This window comes from Oncorhynchus keta, chromosome 10, assembly GCF_023373465.1.
Source record: "Oncorhynchus keta strain PuntledgeMale-10-30-2019 chromosome 10, Oket_V2, whole genome shotgun sequence".
Taxonomy (NCBI): Eukaryota; Metazoa; Chordata; class Actinopteri; order Salmoniformes; family Salmonidae; genus Oncorhynchus; species Oncorhynchus keta.
This window is the reverse complement of record NC_068430.1, coordinates 10,757,785-10,773,838: the sequence shown is the minus strand read 5'-3', so window position 1 is coordinate 10,773,838 and position 16,054 is coordinate 10,757,785. Positions and strand designations below refer to the sequence as shown.

The 16,054-nt window shown below is 41.0% G+C and overlaps 1 protein-coding gene across 1 annotated transcript in view; it reads left to right on the top strand.

The window, feature by feature from the left end:
• The window catches only part of LOC127932611 (copine-8-like), a 472,696-nt gene that overhangs the window by 446,332 nt on the left and 10,310 nt on the right, over positions 1–16,054 (top strand). Inside the window, exon 19 of the mRNA XM_052528628.1 lies at positions 12,574–12,631. Coding sequence (XP_052384588.1) covers positions 12,574–12,631 — 58 coding nt within the window. The remainder of the gene's footprint in view (positions 1–12,573; positions 12,632–16,054) is intronic.

The following is a 16,054-nucleotide window of genomic DNA, read 5'->3' as shown; positions in this document are numbered from 1 at the left end:
TTGCTAGATAACCCCACTAGCTACAATCCCAAATACATACACACCAAAACCCCAAGACAAAGCACACCACAATACAAAAACTCCATGCCACACCCTGGCCTGACCAATACATGAAGAAAAACACAAAATACTTAGACCAGGGCGTGACAGTTATTATCATTATTATTATAATTATTATCATTATTATTAGTAGTAGTAATATTATTATCATTATTAATATTATCATCATTATTATTATCAATATCATTATTATTATGTATTATTATTATTATCAATATCATTATTATTATGTATTATTATTATTATCAATATCATTATTATTATGTATTATTATTATTATCAATATCATTATTATTATGTATTATTATTATCAATATCATTATTATTATTATTTCACTCTCCACTTTCACTCTTTCCTTTGGTTATTGTTTTCTCTCTCTCTCTCTTTCTGTTTCTCTTTCCTCACTTCCTTCCTTCCTTCTCTCTCTCTCTCTCTCTCTTTCTCTCTTTCCCGCCCTCTCTCTGTATCTCTCGCTCTCTCTCTGTTTCTCTTTCCCTCCCTCTCTCTGTCTCTCTCTCTCTCTGTGTCTCTCTCTCTCCCTCTCTCTGTCTCTCTCTCTCTCTCTGTGTTTCTCTCTCTCTTTCCCTCCCTCTCTCTGTCTCTCTCTCTCTCTCTGTCTCTCTCCCTCTCTCTCTCTCTCTCTCTCTCTCTCTCTCTCTCTCTCTCTCTCTCTCTCTCTCTCTCTCTCTCTCTCTCTGTGTTTCTCTCTCTCTTTCCCTCCCTCTCTCTGTCTCTCTCTCTCCCTCCCTCCCTACCTCCCATCTTTTATTTGTTCTGGTTTGCTCTGGTTCATGTCATGGTTAAACATGTCATTTCAGGCCCCTAGCAAATAAGACACGTTGACATTTCTTTCTCCACTCCGTGATTCATTGTGTCATACATGATTCTATGTCTGCCCCCTCAACACCCTACAGAAAGATTTCCCAGCCCTCTCCATGGGCCCCCCAGGCATTTTTTGTTTTGTTTAACTTTAAACTGATTCAATTAGTCAAATGCTTGATGATTAGTTGACTAAAAAATGTAATGTCTGGGGAGGCCTACTGTCAACATCACTTTAATGTTGTTTCTGTCTCTCACACTTTAAAACATGGCTTTAATAGAGAGCAGGGGTGTCAAACATACGAGCTGATTCAATGTGGCCCGCGGGTGGTTTCAGGTGGTTTTTCAGTGCGGCACTACAGACCTCGGTGAAGACCGAATGTGGCCTGAGGGGAAAAATGAGTTTGACACCCTGCCATAGAGATTAGCTTCAGTGTCTAGCACATTGTTTCTCTCAGTCTGTGACCGCCTGCTGGGGTTTTGAGGTGTGGTTTTCTCAGTATTGGTTTCCCTCTGATTCTCACCTGTTTAAGGCAGCGTTCATCCGTCAAGACCAGACAGTTCCCCCTGTAGATCTGTCCTGTAGGCTACTCCAGGTCAGACCATTACATCCCAGACTTAACCTGCTGCGACGAGCAATCCCGTATCCGGGAGCGTAATTATAGCCTCAAGCTCATTACCATAACGCAACGTTAACTATTCATGAAAATCGCAAATGAAATGAAATAAATATATTGGCTCACAAGCTTAGCCTTTTGTTAACAACACTGTCATCTCAGATTTTCAAAAAATGCTTTTCAACCATAGCTACACAAGCATTTGTGTAAGAGTATTGATAGCTACCATAGCATTAAGCCTAGCATTCAGCAGGCAACATTTTTACAAAAACAAGAAAAGCATTCAAATAACATCATTTACCTTTGAAGAACTTCGGATGTTTTCAATGAGGAGACTCTCAGTTAGATAGCAAATGTTCAGTTTTTCCAAAAATATTATTTGTGTAGGAGAAATCGCTCCGTTTTGTTCATCTCGTTTGGCTAAGAAAAAAACCCTAAAATTCAGTCATTACAACACAAACTTTTAATATCGACAGAAACATGGCAAACGTTGTTTAGAATCAAACCTCAAGGTGTTTTTCACATATCTATTCGATGATAAATCACTCGTTGCAGTTTGGTTTCTCCTCTGTTCAAAATGGAAAAATGCACTCACCTGGAGATTACGCAATAGTTTAGACGGAAGACAACGAGCGGACACCTGGTAAACGTAGTCTCTTATGGTCAATTTTCCAATGATATGCCTACAAATACATCACAATGCTGCAAACACCTTGGGGAAACGACAGAAAGTGTAGGCTCATTCCTTGCGCATTCACAGCCATATACGGAGACATTGGAACACAGCACCTCCAAAATCTGGCTCACTTCCTGTATGAAATTTCATCTTGGTTTCGCCTGTAGCATTAGTTCTGTGGCACTCACAGACAATATCTTTGCCATTTTGGAAACGTCAGATTGTTTTCTTTCCAAAGCTGTCAATTATATGCATAGTCGAGCATCTTTTCGTGACAAAATATCTTGTTTAAAACGGGAATGTTTTTCATCCAAAAATGAAATACTGCCCCCAGAGGTTCAAGAGGTTAATTAGATTGGTTAGATTGTGTCATGCAACTTCAATGTCTTCCATGTTATAGTTGTTGTCATGACTACAGTAACTATAGTGACAGCCTTTAGGTTTAAACTCGATTCAAATATTCAATTGCCACTTTGGTATCACACTGTGGTTCTAAGAGCGATATGTGCTAGCTGGGGTACCACGCTGTGGTTCTCAGAATTTTGTGTGCTAGCTGGGGTATCAAGCTGTGGTTCTCAGAACGTTGTGTGCTAGCTGGGGTATCAAGTTGTGGTTCTCAGAACGTTGTGTGCTAGCTGGGCTATCAAGCTGTGGTTCTCAGAACGTTGTGTGCTAGCTGGGGTATCAAGCTGTGGTTCTCAGAACGTTGTGTGCTAGCTGGGCTATCAAGCTGTGGTTCTCAGAACGTTGTGTGCTAGCTGGGGTATCAAGCTGTGGTTCTCAGAACATTGTGTGCTAGCTGGGGTATCAAGCTGTGGTTCTCAGAACGTTGTGTGCTGGCTGGGCTATCAAGCTGTGGTTCTCAGAACGTTGTGTGCTAGCTGGGGTATCAAGCTGTGGTTCTCAGAACGTTGTGTGCTAGCTGGGGTATCAAGCTGTGGTTCTCAGAACGTTGTGTGCTAGCTGGGCTATCAAGCTGTGGTTCTCAGAACGTTGTGTGCTAGCTGGGGTATCAAGCTGTGGTTCTCAGAACGTTGTGTGCTAGCTGGGGTATCAAGCTGTGGTTCTCAGAACGTTGTGTGCTAGCTGGGGTATCAAGCTGTGGTTCTCAGAACGTTGTGTGCTAGCTGGGGTATCAAGCTGTGGTTCTCAGAACGTTGTGTGCTAGCTGGGGTATCAAGCTGTGGTTCTCAAAGGTCAGTTCTAGATTGAAACCCTCAAAATGAGTCTGATGCACTAGGCCTAATGTCTTCATATGCCAGAGCCTGGGGAGGCCTTTTGTCTCTGTCAGTGGGACATCACAGGACATAATTGACGACTTGTGAGGGAAGTTATTGATGAGTCACAGAATCAGGCGTGGGTGTGAACGTCTTCTTAGGCTCTGACACACACACACACACACACACACACACACACACACACACACACACACACACACACACACACACACACACACACACACACACACACACACACACACACACACACACACACACACACACAGGCGTATGTGGTCCCTGAATGAGCTTGACACAAACAGGACTCATCAGTCAGACAGCCCCATGCTTCCATTCTGTTACAGGGATCTCAGAGTACCTGAGTGGCAGATGACTTAAATTACTATGACATTACTTCCTGTCCTTTCACCAACTTCCATTTAACTCCCCAAAGCCCCACTGTGCCTCACAGGAAGGCCTGTTCCTCTGTAGTCTCAGGTTAGGAGTGGTGGTGGGACTTGTTTGTTATTTTAGATTATCACGAATAAGATTACATGGACAGGGGGACAAGACTAGGAGATCGGTGTTCCTGCTCTGAGACACGTTGGGCCAACATAATTCCCTTTAATTCAGACCTCCCTTTAATTCAGACCTCCCTTTAATTCAGACCTCCCTTTAATTCAGACCTCCCTTTAATTCAGACCTCCCTTTAATTCAGATCTCCCTTTAATTCAGACCTCCCTTTAATTCAGACCTCCCTTTAATTCAGACCTCCCTTTAATTCAGAACTCCCTTTAATTCAGACCTCCCTTTAATTCAGAACTCCCTTTAATTCAGACCTCCCTTTAATTCAGACCTCCCTTTAATTCAGAACTCCCTTTAATTCAGACCTCCCTTTAATTCTGACCTCCCTTTAATTCAGACCTCCCTTTAATTCAGAACTCCCTTTAATTCAGACCTCCCTTTAATTCATACCTCCCTTTAATTCAGAACTCCCTTTAATTCAGACCCCCCTTTAATTCAGACCTCCCTTTAATTCATACCTCCCTTTAATTCAGAACTCCCTTTAATTCAGACAATGATAGTGTCAGTTTCCTCCTCACCTCTACCTACCATGGTAGCCTACCTATCTTTAATTAAAGATACTGTCAGGTTGAGTGTTTTTAATTGATAGGTTCAACAGACAGTGTTTAATCCTTTCATTCAGTCACTGACAGGGGGGGGGCGAGGTGAGCGAGGGGGTGCGAGGGGGGAGTGATAGAAAGGATACTAAAACAGGCTTCTCAAACATATTAAAGTTTCTTGTAAAAACAAAAAAAACTTGCATTTATACTGTACCTAGTGTTTGTACTTCTCTGTTGGTATACTGTGGTAGTTGAATTCATCTGAGACATTTTCAGCCCAACCCCAACCCCCCCACCACACACACACACACACACACACACACACACACACACACACACACACACACACACACACACACACACACACACACACACACACACACACACACACACACACACATATCCTTTGGTGTGTTTAATTATAGCAGTGCTTGGTTTTGTCCCAGAGGCTTCACATTAAACATGGGGCTGGTCCAGGATAGCAGAGCTGTAAAACCAACATAAATATTTAATGAGATGTGTGTGTGTGTGTGTGTGTGTGTGTGTGTGTGTGTGTGTGTGTGTGTGTGTGTGTGTGTGTGTGTGTGTGTGTGTGTGTGTGTGTGTGTGTGTGTGTGTGTGTGTGTGTGTGTGTGTGTGTGTGTGTGTGTGTGTGTGTGTGTGTGTGTGTGTGTGTGTGTGTGTGTGTGTGTGTGTGTGTGTGTGTGTGTGTGTGGATAATAAAGCAGTAAAACACGTACATTGTTCATCGGCAGCTGAGTGGACCCAGGTTCCCCGACCAGGTGGTAAATCAACAGGACCTGAATACACAATATCGGAAGTTTAGCCCCCTTTCATTCCTCTATTCATATCATTCATTAATATATCAAATGTGTTCCTGTTAGTTTCTAGTGGAGGAAAGGGCTTCTCCATATGACTTGTTTTGACATATTCTAATGAGACCTTGTTTATATAAATCAATTATAGGAAGAAAAAAAACACATGTGAAAATCAGATATGCAGTTTCACATGTAAAAAACCTCAAAATGTGAAAATCTCACATTCACCTGTGGAATGAAGGTGACCACGTCGTTTTGCTGGACATTAGTGGTAGAGTGGACAGAATCAAATGTTTTCAGGGGAGTTAATGGAACTCATAGCACCATAGTTCTGCTGTATGAAAATCACTGCCTGTTAAAAGGACCATCTTTAGACGCTGAACCGAAATATATAAACGCAACATTTAAAGTGTTGGTTCCATGTGTTATGAGCGGATGATGAACACAATTGCATTTTTATCGATAGCAATTTGAATGCACAGAGATGCCGTGACGAGATCCTGAGGCCCATTGTTGTGCCATTCCTCCCCTGTCTCATGTTTCAGCATGATAATGCACGGCCCAATGTCACAAGGATCTGTTCATGTTTCAGCATGATAATGCACGGCCCAATGTCACAAGGATCTGTTCATGTTTCAGCATGATAATGCACGGCCCAATGTCACAAGGATCTGTTCATGTTTCAGCATGATAATGCACGGCCCAATGTCACAAGGATCTGTTCATGTTTCAGCATGATAATGCACAGCCCAATGTCACAAGGATCTGTTCATGTTTCAGCATGATAATGCACGGCCCAATGTCACAAGGATCTGTTCATGTTTCAGCATGATAATGCACGGCCCAATGTCACAAGGATCTGTTCATGTTTCAGCATGATAATGCACGGCCCAATGTCACAAGGATCTGTTCATGTTTCAGCATGATAATGCACGGCCCAATGTCACAAGGATCTGTTCATGTTTCAGCATGATAATGCACGGCCCAATGTCACAAGGATCTGTTCATGTTTCAGCATGATAATGCACGGCCTAATGTCACAAGGATCTGTTCATGTTTCAGCATGATAATGCACGGCCTAATGTCACAAGGATCTGTTCATGTTTCAGCATGATAATGCACGGCCCAATGTCACAAGGATCTGTTCATGTTTCAGCATGATAATGCACGGCCTAATGTCACAAGGATCTGTTCATGTTTCAGCATGATAATGCACGGCCTAATGTCACAAGGATCTGTTCATGTTTCAGCATGATAATGCACGGCCCAATGTCACAAGGATCTCTACACAATTCCTGGAAGCTGGATATGTCCCAGTTCTTCCATGGTCTGCATACTCACCAGACATGTCACCCACACAGCATGTTTGGAATGCTCTGGGTCAGTGTGTACGACAGCGTGTTCCAGTTCCCGCCAATATCCAGCAACTTCACACAACTATTGAAGACAACTGGGACAACATTCCACAAGCCACAATCAGCAGCCTGATCAACTATATGCTCATATTTTTGTTTGGTATACCTACATTTTTGGACTTATGAATGAAAGATGTGTACCCAATGATTTATGGAGAATATTATGTATAAATGCTTCATTTAGCTCTACTGTCACAACCCATCAGAACCCAAAAATATAAGATTGTTTAACTCCAATGTTTTGAAAACAAAGTAAATGAAAACATGGTTAAAACAGGAATGTTGATATCATGGATGGTCAGTCCTTGCATCCATAGCGTAGTCCATGGATTTAAGAGTGGTTGCATTTCTCCAGCCCCTGTCCCTCAGCTTTTTACTGAAACTGTGGCGTAGAAACACTGTCAGTGTTTCAATGTAAGGATTGTGGCGTAGAAACACATGTAATAGAGTAATAGTGTTATTATGATGCAACCATCTTAGTATTGCAAACAAAAATAATGATATTTAAAGCAAAACATGAACCCCAAGAAGTATTGGTTGCGAAAACAAAATATTGCAAGGAAATAATTTTGAAATCCGAGAACAAACTATTTGTAAATAAAAAACATTCTGTGTGTGTGTGGGGGGGCAACGTGCTTAAATCAAATGGCACCCGCCTTCCTGCAATTTTCCCTATCACTGGTTATGTTACCCTGGTCTTTACTAACATTACCCTGGTCTTTACTATCATTACCCTGGTCTTTACTATCATTACCCTGGTCTTTACTATCATTACCCTGGTCTTTACTACCATTACCCTGGTCTTTACTATCATTACCCTGGTCTTTACTATCATTACCCTGGTCTTTACTGCCATTACCCTGGTCTTTACTATCATTACCCTGGTCTTTACTATCATTGGTTATGTTACCCTGGTCTGTACTATCATCACCCTGGTCTTTACTATCATCACCCTGGTCTTTACTATCATTACCCTGGTCTTTACTATCATTGGTTATGTTACCCTGGTCTGTACTATCATTACCCTGGTCTTTACTATCATTACCCTGGTCTTTACTATCATTACCCTGGTCTTTACTATCATTGGTTATGTTACCCTGGTCTTTGTTATCATTGTTTATGTTCCCCTGGTCTTTACTATCATTACCCTGGTCTTTACTATCATTACCCTGGTCTTTACTATCATTGGTTATGTTCCCCTGGTCTTTGTTATTATTGGTTATGTTACCCTGGTCTTTACTATCATTACCCTGGTCTTTACTATCATTGGTTATGTTGCCATGGTCTTTGTTATCATTGGTTATGTTCCCCTGGTCTTTGTTATCAGTGGTTATGTTCCCCTGGTCTTTACTATCATTGGTTATGTTACCCTGTCTTTACTATCATTGGTTATGTTACCCTGTCTTTACTATCATTGGTTATGTTACCCTGTCTTTACTATCATTGGTTATGTTACCCTGTCTTTACTATCATTGGTTATGTTACCCTGTCTTTACTATCATTGGTTATGTTACCCTGTCTTTACTATCATTGGTTATGTTACCCTGTCTTTACTATCATTGGTTATGTTACCCTGTCTTTACTATCATTGGTTATGTTACCCTGTCTTTACTATCATTGGTTATGTTACCCTGTCTTTACTATCATTGGTTATGTTACCCTGTCTTTACTATCATTGGTTATGTTACCCTGTCTTTACTATCATTGGTTATGTTACCCTGTCTTTACTATCATTGGTTATGTTACCCTGTCTTTACTATCATTGGTTATGTTACCCTGTCTTTACTATCATTGGTTATGTTACCCTGTCTTTACTATCATTGGTTATGTTACCCTGTCTTTACTATCATTGGTTATGTTACCATGGCCTTTGCTTTCTCTGCCTTTTTTCAAGTTGCAAGTTTTGTCACATTCATTCCAACAACATACTGTAGTACCCAGCTTCCCACTGCTGATTTGCCTCTGAAGCCAAGCAGGGTCGGCACAGGTAGAACAATGAACCAGATGTTTCCCCGAATGCTTAAATCTCAGGCATCGGGTTGGCATTTCCCACTCACTGCAAATTTTCTCATTGAAGAACGATTTAGTCTCAATATAGTTTTCTGTTCCTAAAACTAGAATCTGTTATGAACAGAGTGGACTATGTTTTGTAGACTTTACCCTTTGCCAAAGTTTGAAAAAATATAATTGTTTAGAAAGGGCAAATTGAGCAGGTGTTCCTTAATTTTATTGTTTAACGAGGCAAGTCAGTTAAGAACAAATTCTTATTTTCAATGACAGCCTAGGGGGGCTGTGGGTTCAGAGGCAGGATGACAGATTTGTACATTGTCAGCTCGGGGATATGAACTTCCAACCATTTTGGTTACTAGTCCAACGCTCTAACCACTAGCCTACCCTGCCTCCCCTAGGAAAATACGTGCTAGAACGCACCAATAGGATCTCGCTTGCTGTTGCTTGCCTCTGCCCACCTCCTTGTTTGTTCTGCCCACTATGATTGATTTGCTCCCATTGGTAACAACAGGCTGTGGACTATCTTGAGTTAGTTATAAAACATCTTTGGGGTCCCTGGAGGAGAAAACGGATGGAGCTGGAAGTGCTGCAAATATACGTGTGAAAAATAAACGTGTGGAGAAATAAAAGTCGGGAAAAAAAAATTCACAAGGGAGAAAAGTGAAAAACATACATGTGAAACTTCACAACGTGTCTGATTGAAGATTTAAAAATAAATAAATCAATATTTCACATGTTTTTTTTCACATCGTTTTTTTCATGTTTTTCTTTTTGTAAGGGTATGGTAACTAGGGAAGATTGACTGTGTGTGTTTTGTTTTCTTATGGCTGTGGAACTCAGCTGTCAATCAGCATGATGAGAGGGGTTGGCATAAATGGGACATGGAAGACGGGTTATTTCTGGCTGACGTGTGATGCACTGATGAGTGTATGTGTGTGTGTGTGTGTGTGTGTGTGTGTGTGTGTGTGTGTGTGTGTGTGTGTGTGTGTGTGTGTGTGTGTGTGTGTGTGTGTGTGTGTGTGTGTGTGTGCGTGTGCGTGGGAGGACAGGGACTGTGACAGGGGCTCTGTTGAACACTGATACTTTGGGGTCATTTATCTAGGGTAACAGGACAGTTAAGGGGGACAGGTGGAGGGAAAATGGTGGTCCTTCTGTGGCTCAGTTGGTAGAGCATGGCGCTTGTAACGCCAGGGTAGTGGGTTCGATTCCCGGGACCACCCATACGTAGAATGTATGCACACATGACTGTAAGTCGCTTTGGATAAAAGCGTCAGCTAAATGGCATATATTATTATTATCTATTTTGGGCTAAAAACAGAAAGGACAAGACAGAAACAGAAGAAGCTCGTCCTATATGTTAGTCATGACCTGTGAAATAAACTCAACATAAAAATTATTTAGTTACAAACAATGAACAAGTATTTCAGATTAGCTACCCCATCCTTAAACTTAAACATTAGGGTTAATGGTCTCCTAAGATCAGCGTCTAGGAGCAACTCCTCCATCTCCTGTTCCTGCTCCGCAGGGCGTGTCTTAGAAGTGGCTGGGAAGGTGATTGGTGGGATGGGTTGCCGTGGTGATAGAGAAGCGGCCCCTCCCCCCCATCTCTCCACTCCTACCTCACAAGCATCTTCAGTCTCCCAACTCCTATCTAATCAACACTTTACCAGTGTTTTATCACTGCCTTAGGAAACAGAGGTGTTCTGTGTATATCTTATGTTTGCTCCCAACATGTCTGAGTGCTTCTGTGGTTGTTTTTTTACTTCATTTTATCTTGCTATCTTTTGTGCTTTGGAATATTATGTTATGCCTTTTTTGACAAATGAAAATACCAAACATTTTCAAAAAATGCTCACACTTTTGTCAAACTCACATTGGCTTTAGGCTGTCTTCTCTGCACAGGGAACGCGTTCAGTTTCGTCAGTGGATGAGGAGAGTTTCATCACTACCGTCCAGAGAATAACCAGCCTTAAATTTACTGATTAAACACACACACACACACACACACACACACACACACACACACACACACACACACACACACACACACACACACACACACACACACACACACACACACACACACACACACACACACACGCACGCGCACACGCACACGCGCACACACACACACACACACTGTCTCTTGAAGATAAGGGCAACGACAGGGGGACAAGCAGGAGAATTGTATTTGGGTTCTAAAAACACCAGAGGAACAAGAGAGTTAGGTGTTAAACGTCCACTCAGGATTCATGGGGAGACAGGTGTTTTGTCAACCAATTTAGCAAGATCCTGAGACAATTCCTCCTGCATTTATTAAGCTGAGGACCATTGTTGAGAAAGAGAGAGAGGAAAGGGAGAGGGGAGAGAGAGAAACAGAAAGAGAGAGAGAGAAACAGAAAGAGAAAGAAACAAAGAGAGAGAGAGTGGGAGAGAGAGAAACAGAAAGAGAGAAACAGAAAGAGAGAGAGAGCGAGAGAGAGAGACATGGAGAGAGAGAAACAGAAAGAGAGAGAGAGCAAGAGAGATAAATGGAGAGAGAAACAGAAAGAGAGAGAGATAAACGGAGAGAGAGAAACAAAAAGAGAACGAGAGAGAGAAACAGAGAGAAACAGAAAGATATACTGTGTATGTGTTCAGAGCTGTGATGTACCTGTGTACCTGTGTTCAGAGCTGTGATGTACCTGTGTACCTGTGTTCAGAGCTCTGATGTACCTGTGTACCTGTGTTCAGAGCTGTGATGTACCTGTGTTCAGAGCTGTGATGTACCTGTGATCAGAGTTGTGATGTACCTGTGATCAGAGCTGTGATGTACCTGTGTTCAGAGCTGTGATGTACCTGTGTTCAGAGTTGTGATGTACCTGTGTTCAGAGCTCTGATGTACCTGTGTTCAGAGTTGTGATGTACCTGTGTTCAGAGCTGTGATGTACCTGTGTACCTGTGTTCAGAGCTGTGGTGTACCTGTGTACCTGTGTTCAGAGTTGTGATGTACCTGTGTTCAGAGCTCTGATGTACCTGTGATCAGAGCTGTGATGTACCTGTGTACCTGTGATCAGAGCTGTGATGTACCTGTGATCAGAGTTGTGATGTACCTGTGTTCAGAGCTGTGATGTACCTGTGTTCAGAGTTGTGATGTACCTGTGTTCAGAGCTGTGGTGTACCTGTGTACCTGTGTTCAGAGTTGTGATGTACCTGTGTTCAGAGCTCTGATGTACCTGTGTTCAGAGCTGTGATGTACCTGTGATCAGAGCTGTGATGTACCTGTGATCAGAGCTGTGGTGTACCTGTGTACCTGTGTTCAGAGTTGTGATGTACCTGTGTACCTGTGTTCAGAGTTGTGATGTACCTGTGTACCTGTGTTCAGAGTTGTGATGTACCTGTGTTCAGAGCTGTGATGTACCTGTGTTCAGAGCTGTGTTGTACCTGTGATCAGAGCTGTGATGTACCTGTGTACCTGTGTTCAGAGCTGTGATGTACCTGTGTTCAGAGTTGTGATGTACCTGTGTTCAGAGCTGGCATATACCTATAGCAGAGCTGGGATGTACCTATAGCAGAGCTGGGATGTACCTATAGCAGAGCTGGCATGTACCTATAGCAGAGCTGGGATGTACCTATAGCAGAGCTGGGATGTACCTATAGCAGAGCTGGGATGTACCTATAGCAGAGCTGGGATGTACCTATAGCAGAGCTGGGATGTACCTATAGCAGAGCTGGGATGTACCTATAGCAGAGCTGGGATGTACCTATAGCAGAGCTGGGATGTACCTATAGCAGAGCATGTATAATGTAATGGTGTGTTCCTGTTCTTCTCCTCAGGGGGCTAAACTGCCCATGTCCATCATCATTGTTGGAGTGGGACAGGCTGAGTTTGACGGTAAGAAGCTACATCTCTTCCTGACATTATTGCTGTTAATATAATTATATTATATGCCATGTAACAGATGCTATAGCCACTTATAGATGCTATAGCAACTTACAGTTATGAGTGTACTGATTTTACGTACGGCTGGCCCCGGGAATAGAACCCGCCAGTGTCATGATCTACTAACTGAGATCCAGATGATCAGTACAGCATTACTACACATACTGCAGTTGGACCTGAAACCTTTTCACTTACAGGTTACAATACCTGTCAATGTAGTTTACAATACCTGTTGTTGTAGTTTACAATACCTGTTGTTGTAGTTTACAATACCTGTCGTTGTAGTTTACAATACCTGTCAATGTAGTTTACAATACCTGCCATTGTAGTTTACAATACCTGTCAATGTAGTTTACAATACCTGTCGTTGTAGTTTACAATACCTGTTGTTGTAGTTTACAATACCTGTCGTCGTAGGTTACAATACCTGTTGTTGTAGTTTACAATACCTGTTGTTGTAGTTTACAATACCTGTCGTTGTAGGTTACAATACCTGTCGTTGTAGTTTACAATACCTGTTGTTGTAGTTTACAATACCTGTCGTCGTAGGTTACAATACCTGTTGTTGTAGTTTACAATACCTGTCATCGTAGGTTACAATACCTGTTGTTGTAGTTTACAATACCTGTTGTTGTAGTTTACAATACCTGTCGTTGTAGGTTACAATACCTGTCGTTGTAGTTTACAATACCTGTCGTTGTAGTTTACAATACCTGTCGTTGTAGTTTACAATACCTGTCGTTGTAGGTTACAATACCTGTCGTTGTAGTTTACAATACCTGTCGTTGTAGTTTACAATACCTGTCAATGTAGTTTACAATACCTGCCATTGTAGTTTACAATAGCTGTCAATGTAGTTTACAATACCTGTCGTTGTAGTTTACAATACCTGTTGTTGTAATTTACAATACCTTTCGTTGTAGTTTACAATACCTGTTGTTGTAGTTTACAATACCTGTTGTTGTAGTTTACAATACCTGTTGTTGTAGTTTACAATACCTGTTGTTGTAGTTTACAATACCTGTCGTTGTAGTTTACAATACCTGTTGTTGTAGTTTACAATACCTGTCGTTGTAGTTTACAATACCTGTCATTGTAGTTTACAATACCTGTCGTTGTAGTTTACAATACCTGTTGTTGTAGTTTACAATACCTGTTGTTGTAGTTTACAATACCTGTTGTTGTAGTTTACAATACCTGTTGTTGTAGTTTACAATACCTGCCATTGTAGTTTACAATAGCTGTCAATGTAGTTTACAATACCTGTCGTTGTAGTTTACAATACCTGTCGTTGTAGTTTACAATACCTGTCGTTGTAGGTTACAATACCTGTTGTTGTAGTTTACAATACCTGTCGTTGTAGTTTACAATACCTGTCAATGTAGTTTACAATACCTGCCATTGTAGTTTACAATAGCTGTCAATGTAGTTTACAATACCTGTCGTTGTAGTTTACAATACCTGTTGTTGTAGTTTACAATACCTGTCGTTGTAGTTTACAATACCTGTTGTTGTAGTTTACAATACCTGTTGTTGTAGTTTACAATACCTGTTGTTGTAGTTTACAATACCTGTTGTTGTAGTTTACAATACCTGTCGTTGTAGTTTACAATACCTGTTGTTGTAGTTTACAATACCTGTCGTTGTAGTTTACAATACCTGTCGTTGTAGTTTACAATACCTGTCGTTGTAGTTTACAATACCTGTCAATGTAGTTTACAATACCTGTTGTTGTAGTTTACAATACCTGTCGTTGTAGTTTACAATACCTGTCAATGTAGTTTACAATACCTGCCATTGTAGTTTACAATACCTGTCAATGTAGTTTACAATACCTGTCGTTGTAGTTTACAATACCTGTCAATGTAGTTCACAATACCTGTTGTTGTAGTTTACAATACCTGTCAATGTAGTTTACAATACCTGTTGTTGTAGTTTACAATACCTGTCGTTGTAGTTTACAATACCTGTCAATGTAGTTTACAATACCTGTCGTTGTAGTTTACAATACCTGTCAATGTAGTTTACAATACCTGTCATTGTAGTTTACAATACCTGTTGTTGTAGTTTACAATACCTGTCAATGTAGTTCACAATACCTGTTGTTGTAGTTTACAATACCTGTCAATGTAGTTTACAATACCTGTTGTTGTAGTTTACAATACCTGTCGTTGTAGTTTACAATACCTGTCAATGTAGTTTACAATACCTGTCGTTGTAGTTTACAATACCTGTCAATGTAGTTTACAATACCTGTTGTTGTAGTTTACAATACCTGCCATTGTAGTTTACAATACCTGTCAATGTAGTTTACAATACCTGTCGTTGTAGTTTACAATACCTGCCATTGTAGTTTACAATACCTGTCAATGTAGTTTACAATACCTGTCGTTGTAGTTTACAATACCTGTTGTTGTAGTAGTTTTCAATAACAATATCAATTTAAAAAATGACTACCTGGTATTATTGCTTAATAATCACATTTGCTGTTCTCTGGGTGCTGGACCTAAAATGTTCTAAAGACCTGTTTAGCCTTAATGTTTAAACCTTTAACTGATGTTTAAACTTTAACCAGATCTGCTGATATATTATTTAATGTAATGACACTGACCTTTAATACATTCAGACAACTAATCAAAAGGCACTCTGCAGCCGCTCCACGTTCCCATCATTACCATTCGCCTGCCCTGAAAGATAATTGATTGAGAGTGAGTCCACGATTAACTGATTCAATTTATACAATTCAGACATGCAGCAGCCAGGTGCTGTGTTGTAGCCAGGTGCTGTGTTGCTCCCTCGTTTCTAGCAATTAGCCAGACGAATGACCTGCAAGACAATTAGCAACTAATTTTGATTCAATAGAGGAGAGAGAGAGAGAGAGAGAGAGAAAGAGAGAGAGAGAGAGAGAGAGAGAGAGGGAGAGAGAGGGAGAGAGAGGGAGGGAGAGAGAGAGAGAGAGAGAGAGAGAGAGAGAGAGAGAGAGAGAGATCGTAGTATGGTGTTGAGTGTAAGAGAGAGAGTTTGAAGAGAGAGAGAGAGAGAGAGAGAGAGTATGTATCGTAGTATGGTGTTGAGTGTAATGTAGTTTGAAGTGGTCAGGACTAATGGCTGGGTTCATCGGAGTTCTTATGAATTTCAATTAGAGTTCTGATTAACGAGCTGAGGATTATTAGATGCTCTATCGTCAGGCAGAATAGATTAGAATTGAGACAGGTTATCTCAACATGAATGTGGTTCCTGTCGGAGGTAGAATCTGAAGAGTTTATGAAAATAACATGTTTGTGTTTTGCCAGTAAGAAAGAGAAAAATAAAGTGATTAAGAAATCAATTAATAAACATACGTGTACTCAGAGCATGAGTTGACCAGCTGGAAAG